This window comes from Pseudophryne corroboree, chromosome 4 (assembly GCF_028390025.1).
Source record: "Pseudophryne corroboree isolate aPseCor3 chromosome 4, aPseCor3.hap2, whole genome shotgun sequence".
Taxonomy (NCBI): domain Eukaryota; kingdom Metazoa; phylum Chordata; class Amphibia; order Anura; family Myobatrachidae; genus Pseudophryne; species Pseudophryne corroboree.
In genome coordinates this window covers 547,079,829-547,088,250 of record NC_086447.1, presented here as the reverse complement: position 1 = coordinate 547,088,250, position 8,422 = coordinate 547,079,829, and the positions used below count along the sequence as shown (strand labels likewise).

The following is an 8,422-nucleotide window of genomic DNA, read 5'->3' as shown; positions in this document are numbered from 1 at the left end:
GTAGCTGGTCTGCGATCGCCTCTGCCTGATTGACAGGCAGAGGCGGTCGCTGGGCGGGAGGGGGCAGAACGGCGGCATTTGGCTGCCATTTTATCGGCGCGGTCCGGCCAACGCAGGTGACGTCATACGCAGCCGCTGAAGGCCAGGGGGGGGGGGGGTCGATGAGTATGTCCCGGCCAGCACTCTAAAGATGCGCTGGTCGGGAGCTACTCTTGAAGTGCAAAGGCATCGCCGATGTGCGATGCTTTTGCACTTTTGCAGGGGGGGGGGGGGGCAGCACTGACATGCAGGGCGGTGCTGGGCATTCCCCCGCATGTCAGTGTGAATGATTATAGCTGTGCTTAATTTAGCACAGCTACGATCATCTCGGAATGAGGGCCCATGTGTATGCTCTTGCGATGCCGATTCCGATGCGCGCTCCTGCTGGATGGGCACCGTAAGAGAAAATAGACTGTGCAGGCAGGGTCGATATTGGCTAGATTGGAGGCTCATGTCTCCAGGCAGTTTCTGGCCAATATCGGCCATAACCTGAGTTGAAGTAGGAGTTGGAAACTGTGTAACCAAGCTGAGTAGTTTGCTTGAAAGGAGAGACAGTCATAGACAGTGACATCCGTAGCATGTATCCCTGCACAGCAGCATGGCTTTACATTGGGAAGGGGGAGGCCGACAGCACAGTCTAGAATGGATCTCTACTGCAGAGCCCGGAGCTCTGCCAGTGCCGGACCCAGAGGTTTCTGCCTGAGTGACAGAGTCAAGCCACAATGCGACATGGTTTCTTGCACCAGAGTCATCTCTGAATAGTCTTTGCCCCAGGTGAAGCTTTTCCCTTAATGTGACCCAATTATAGTCTACAGTGAATGTAGCTTTCATTATTCAACTTACATTTTTTAGTGCCTGGCCGATATTTCTAACCAGGTAGGGCAGAAAGATTTAAACAAAAAGTTATTGAAAGAGTCATTATAGAGCATTATACACTCGTCATCAGAGAAGAAGAACCCAGATTGAATATACTGCCTCTTATAATGCATACAAATGTTTTTTTAAACCATGGATAAAACAAAGCATATATAATCGGATTAAGAGTGGAATTAAAATACCCTAGCCATAGAACAGCATTGTAAGCATCATCAGATGTAGAGAAATTGACATAAGGGTCAATGACAGTAACAGCAAAAAATGGCAACCAACACAGTATAAATGCTCCTATAACTAAACTTAGTGTCCTCGCTGCCTTGCTTTCTACCTTCATATATGTTCCTCTACTGGTGGCTTCTTTCCCCAGAGGGTTTGTGTGATTAGATAAGGCCTTAGCTTGTTTTCTTGCAATGGCAAAAATCTGAACATAAATGCCTATCATTAGAACTCCAGGAATAAAAAAACATATTAATGAAGAAATTGTTCCCCAAAGTCTGTTTAACACAAGGATACAAGAACCAGTGCAAGACAGTATGGCAACATAGTGCTGTATTCCTTCTATATGTATATTAGACAGGATAAGCCCAAATGAATACATACAGGGCCCGGACCAGCTTACAAACACACACACCTGTACCACTGGAACTGTTATTTTCCCATAATAGTGAAGTGGGTGACATATTGCGTAGTAACGGTCAATGGAAATAAAGAAAAGATGATATATGGAACTCGTACACAACATCATATCAAAACAGCTGTGCAGCTTGCAATATATGTCCCCAAAATTCCAGCATGAGGTGACGGATCTCACCATGCTGAATGGCATGATCATCAGTCCAACAAGGAAATCCGCAATGGCCAAGGACAAGATGAGGAAGTTGGTCGGAGTATGGAGCTGTGTGAAATGAGAAACGGAAATGATCACCATGAGGTTTCCCACAATTGTAAGGATTATAGCTCCCAGCATGCCAATATACATAACCCAGTAACTGGAGACAGGTCTGTCCATCCTAGCGCAGGAACTGTTTAGAAAGTGATCGCAGAAGTTGACGTTCTGTTCACTGGAGAAACCAGAAGAATTCATCTCCATAAAGTCTTCAGATTACTGCAAGGAATACAATGAAGAAAATACTATCAAATGTGACATGTTTAGTGTGCAGGGTGAAGGGAGGGGATTAGGGACCTGAGCACTAAGAAAGAAAATGTGTAGTCGGCAGCTCCAAATAAGGAATAATGATTCTGTAACAAGGAGGTGCTCCCCTGAGTGTAATGTTTGTGTATAGGTAGTAATGAAAGAAAGAAAAGTACTCTTTTGCTGGGGGCACAAACCCACTATTAAATATAAAACTTAGCTTTTAAAAAAGAATGTCAATAAGAAAGGGGGGTATAATTTCCCTACAAAACAGACAAATACAAACTACATACAGAGAAATGCATAGACATAATAAACATAGTAAAATGGTATTGCATACAGTTGTTTAGCAAGAGAATTAACAAGAAGGTTTAAAACAATACGCCTAGGTACTGTATAGTATTTATTGGCTGAAAAGTGTAAGGAATATAAGAATTCCGTGAGCCACATCTTCTTGATACCAATCAGGCTGGATCATTCTTATGCATAAAATCATAGTGTAGGACAGTTAGGGATTTTCCCATTCTGTAACCCAAGGTAGAAATTATATTTTTAATAATAAATTATATTTGTAGGTATATTCCTAAATTAATATGAAATTCAGCACCAAGGTGATAGTCGCCCTTTTAAGGGCTTTGTATCCAGGAACACAATATGATAATTCAGCCTATTAATATGGCTATGACTTCCACAGATATCTGCATATTCATGTAGCGTGTGTACCCATACAATATTCATATATAGAAAAAACACCACAAGACAGCATATACATACATGACAATGGAGGTCAATTCATTAGGCATATGTGCATACAGAGTCTTAAAGCATACAATATTATTGCAGTGTAGTGTAGCTGTATACATATACAAGATGTGTAAAACATAGATATGTGGGAACTGCACATGGAGAAGGTTATGTATAGAGATCAGTATGATCAGAAAGGATGTAGTTAATATACCGGCAGTCAGGATCCCGATGCCAGAATCCCGAAAGCCAGTACAATGCTGGTGATCATAATACTGACCGCTCCCCGATATACCCACTCGTGTGGTGGGTCCACGCAACCACCCAAGGGAGAATACAACTTCGCTCACCCAAAAGCGTGACAAGCTTAGCGAGCCCGTGAGGGGACTTGGACTTGCTGCGCTCACTTCCAGTATTGTGGCTAGCAGGATGCCACTGTCAGGATCCTGTCAGCCGGGATATCATACTGAACCCAGTCAGATATGCAGATATAGTAAGTTATCCTATTGTCCGTACACTACAGCTATTTCATATCATGTGCAAAACAGTGAATGATATGTGAGCGGGACTGCTGAAGTATGTCACAGGGATATATGGTATAGAAAATTACACATCTGCTGTTGTGATCTTCTCACAGAAGTATGTCTGTTACATTAGCATTGCAGACAGTGCCAGTACTAGGGTGTTTGACGCCCCCCTGCAAATTATAAATTTGCCCCTCCTTCCCATATTTAACACAGTGGTACCCCTTATACATGTTACAACACACAGTAGTTCCCCTTACACACAATGACCATGGCATTGCTCAAGGCCAGTGTCACCCCCAACCCCGTGTACCCTCCAGGCCAGTGTCACCACACACTCATGTGTCTTTTCCAGGAGAGTGTCACCGCCCACCCCTCTGTGGCCAGGGTCACCCCCCCACCCACCCCTGTGTTCTCTACAGGCCAGTGTCACCCCCCACCCCTGTATGGCAAGTATCACCCCCCACCCACCCCTGTGTTCTCTCCAGGCCAGTATCACCCCCCCACCCCTGTGTGTCCAGTGTCACCCCCCCCACTCACCCCTGTGTTCTCTCCAGGCCAGTGTCACCCCCCACCCCTGTGTTCTCTCCAGGCAGTGTCACCCCCACCCCTCTGTTCTCTCCAGGCCAGTGTCACCCCCCACCCGCCCCTGTGTTCTCTCCAGGCCAGTGTCATCCACCACCCCTGTGTTCTCTCCAGGCCAGTGTCGCCCCCCCACCTCTGTGTTCTCTCCAGGCCACTGTCACTCTGCACCCCAGTGTTTTCTCTTTCTTTCAAAACACTAACCACTACCCCCTCCCCCTCTTAACAGCGTGCTGTCTGTTCAGCTGATCTGCTTACCTCAGCCATTACACCAGGTGTAGCTGTGCCCTTTAAAGTGTCTGTGGTGGGCCAGCCATTTCAGTGCCTTCGAGGTCTCCCGTTTACCATTACTTATGGAACGGTACTCCACTGTCAAAGTCGAAAAATATTGTAATGCATACAACATGTACTAACCACACACACATGCCCGCTGCGCGAGCACTTGTTCTGCTGTGCGTGCACATATCCGCAATTTGCGTATGATCGCTCCCGCGTTCCTGCGCGTGGTATGGGTATTTACGGTGGAGTTTGTGAGCGCATAGAGGGTTATCAGAACATTACATATTTAACCCAAATAGTGCACATTGTACACATAGCCCCCCTGCACCACATCAGCAAGTATCAACAGTTTAAATGGTTCCAGGACTAAGAGATTCGCCTTTGCATGATAGGAAGGGACAGACTAAGGTTATAAGGTGATGTCTAGTATCCAGCTGTAGGGTATTTTAAGGGTAACATTCTGGTGTTTGTTAGAGGAAGATCGCATGTTCCTGCGTATAGTTATGTGCAGAAGTAGAATATAGATACAAACTGTATTTACTGTATATTATGTATGCGGCGGGAATCCAGAGGAGACCACCCACAAGAGCAGTTGGGGAAAGACATCGCCCACCTTTTAAAATCAACCTATGACCTCTCCTGTAATGTAAAGATGCATCTCTGTGTCCAATGGACAATGAGATTACAGTAACCATTGTATTGTTTATGGAAGTAGTGTATAAAAAGCCTGTTGTTGCCTGGCTGGTCAGAAGACTCTGAACGCTATCTACCTGATGAGCAGAGGACTGGTCCAGATTGCGCAAGCGATTATTCTCACGTATGTACATTGACTGTAGCCATTATTCTGTTGTAGATTTATCTTGTTAGCCTTGTAGTGTATAATTTGTATTGTTATCCCCTTTCAAATAATCCACTGTGGCCTTAGAACCAAGCGGTTAACTACATATTGGTCAGGGCCGTTTCTAGACAATTTGGCTCCCAGTGCGAGATTTCAAAATGCGCCCCCCCCCCCCCCCCATTGCTCTAAAAAAAAAAGTGTGCCCCCCCATATAGCCATAAAAAGAAAAAGACAAGGGTGTGTGGCCTGATTAAAATGGGCTTGGTCTCATTAAAGTGGGCATGGCCTCATCTGATATCATCACACCCACCACAGTGGGGGGAAAATAAAAATAAAAAAGTCCCCTTTTTACACATTACAGCAGACAAGTGTCCCCATATTACACAGCGCGGCAGGCAGGTGTCCCCATTTTACACAGCGCGGCAGGCAGGTGTCCCCATTTTACACAGCACGGAAGGCTGGTATCCCCATTTTACACAGTACGCAGGCAGGTATCCCCATTTTACACAGTACGCAGGCAGGTGCCCCCATTTTACACAGTACGCAGGCAGGTATCCCCATATTACACAGTGTGGCAGGCAGGTGCCCCCATATTACACAGTACGCAGGCAGGTGCCCCCATATTACACAGTGTGGCAGGCAGGTGCCCCCATATAACACAGTACACAGGCAGGTGCCCCCATATTACACAGTGTGGCAGGCAGGTGCCCCCATATTACACAGTACGCAGGCAGATGCCCCCATATTACACAGTACGCAGGCAGGTGCCCCCATATTACACAGTGTGGCAGGCAGATGCCCCCATATTACACAGTACGCAGGCAGATGCCCCCATATTACACAGTGTGGCAGGCAGGTGCCCCCATATTACACAGTACGCAGGCAGGTGCCCCCATATTACACAGTGTGGCAAGCAGGTGCCCCCATATTACACAGTACGCAGGCAGATGCCCCCATATTACACAGTACGCAGGCAGGTGCCCCCATATTACACAGTACGCAGGCAGGTGCCCCCATATTACACAGTGTGGCAGGCAGGTGCCCCCATATTACACAGTACGCAGGCAGGTGCCCCCATATTACACAGTACGCAGGCAGGTGCCCCCATATTACACAGTGTGGCAGGCAGGTATCCCCATAGGCAGGTGCCCCCATATTACACAGTGTGGCAGGCAGGTATCCCCATAGGCAGGTGCCCCCATATTACACAGTGTGGCAGGCAGGTGCCCCCATATTACACAGTGTGGCAGGCAGGTGCCCCCATATTACACAGTACGCAGGCAGGTGCCCCCATATTACACAGTGTGGCAGGCAGGTGCCCCCATATTACACAGTACGCAGGCAGGTGCCCCTATATTACACAGTACGCAGGCAGATGCCCCCATATTACACAGTACGCAGGCAGGGGCCCCCATATTACACAGTACGCAGGCAGGTGCCCCCATATTACACAGTGTGGCAGGCAGGTATCCCCATAGGCAGGTGCCCCCATATTACACAGTGTGGCAGGCAGGTATCCCCATAGGCAGGTGCCCCCATATTACACAGTGTGGCAGGCAGGTGCCCCCATATTACACAGTGTGGCAGGCAGGTGCCCCCATATTACACAGTACGCAGGCAGGTGCCCCCATATTACACAGTGTGGCAGGCAGGTGCCCCCATATTACACAGTACGCAGGCAGGTGCCCCCATATTACACAGTGTGGCAGGCAGGTGCCCCCATATTACACAGTACGCAGGCAGATGCCCCCATATTACACAGTACGCAGACAGGTGCCCCCATATTACACAGTGTGGCAGGCAGATGCCCCCATATTACACAGTATGCAGGCAGATGCCCCCATATTACACAGTACGCAGGCAGGTGCCCCCATATTACACAGTGTGGCAGGCAGGTGCCCCCATATTACACAGTACGCAGGCAGGTGCCCCCATATTACACAGTGTGGCAAGCAGGTGCCCCCGTATTACACAGTACGCAGGCAGATGCCCCCATATTACACAGTACGCATGCAGGTGCCCCCATATTACACAGTACGCAGGCAGGTGCCCCCATATTACACAGTACGCAGGCAGGTGCCCCCATATTACACAGTGTGGCAAGCAGGTGCCCCCGTATTACACAGTACGCAGGCAGATGCCCCCATATTACACAGTACGCATGCAGGTGCCCCCATATTACACAGTACGCAGGCAGGTGCCCCCATATTACACAGTGTGGCAGGCAGGTGCCCCCATATTACACAGTACGCAGGCAGGTGCCCCCATATTACACAGTACGCAGGCAGGTGCCCCCATATTACACAGTACGCAGGCAGGTGCCCCCATATTACACAGTGTGGCAGGCAGGTATCCCCATAGGCAGGTGCCCCCATATTACACAGTGTGGCAGGCAGGTATCCCCATAGGCAGGTGCCCCCATATTACACAGTGTGGCAGGCAGGTATCCCCATAGGCAGGTGCCCCCATATTACACAGTGTGGCAGGCAGGTATCCCCATAGGCAGGTGCCCCCATTTTACACAGTGCGGCAGCGGCAGGCAGGTTTCAAGCTGAGGAGAAGGAAGGGGGAGAGGGGGGGGAGAGAGAGAGAATACTTACGTCTTCCCGCTCTTCGGTCCCGCCGCCTCACGTCCCTCGCGCCGGCCGCCTCCTCCTTCTTCTTGCTTCTCCTTCTCGCCTCTCCCGAGCGCTCCTGCTCGGGGGGCGGGGCTTTGCGGAATGACGTGTTTGCGTCGTGACGTCACGACGCAACGCTTCATTCCGCGAAACTCCGCCCCCCCGAGCAGGAGCGCTCGGGAGAGGCGAGAAGGAGTAACATAGTGCCGCGGCGGGCGCCCCGTGTGGTTGCACGGCTCGCCCGCCCCTAGAAACGGCACTGATATTGGTGTTGTGTCCTCATTTCCCTGCTAGGGTTAAAAGCGTTTTACATGACCAAACTGTATAAGGTTTAAAAGTGTATTGATAAGGTGTGTACGCGCTGCGGGTACTTTGTACCGTCAGCGCTGCATAAGGTTTAAGATGTAACATCATTGCAGTGCTTTGCTGCATAGGTTTAAAGTATAAATATATCATTGCATTGTATCACTAACAAGGTATAAAGTTTATCAATTGATTGTGTGCGCGCTGTGTGTACTTTGTACCCCCAGCGCAGCGTTTTGTACGCTAAGTACATACACGGTACGGGACTTTGTACGCAAATAGCGTACGAAGTGCGTAGCGTGTGTATTAAGTCTAGCGGCCGCAGCGGCTCAATGGTAAGAGTGTGTTTAGAGGTATAGCTTTATGGTTTAAGGTAATATCGACATTATCAATTGGGGGCATTGTCCGGTTTTTCCTCATACCCACAGCCTAGCAGGTTACAGCAGACTTTATCTATCAGCAAAGGGCGGACAGGTATCCTACATAA

The 8,422-nt window shown here is 48.7% G+C and overlaps 1 protein-coding gene across 1 annotated transcript; it reads right to left on the bottom strand.

The window, feature by feature from the left end:
* Window positions 1-967: 967 nt before the first annotated feature.
* Window positions 968-1,960, bottom strand: LOC134910954 (trace amine-associated receptor 4-like). Its single transcript, XM_063919345.1, has one exon. The coding sequence runs from the start codon at window positions 1,922-1,924 to the stop codon at window positions 968-970; it is 957 nt and encodes a 318-aa protein (XP_063775415.1). The 5' UTR covers window positions 1,925-1,960.
* Between the last annotated feature and the right edge of the window lie 6,462 nt (window positions 1,961-8,422).

Excerpts from the sequence above, each read along its gene's own strand:
- LOC134910954 (XM_063919345.1), bottom strand. The coding sequence starts at position 1,924 with ATGGACAGACCTGTCTCCAGTTACTGGGTTATGTATATTGGCATGCTG.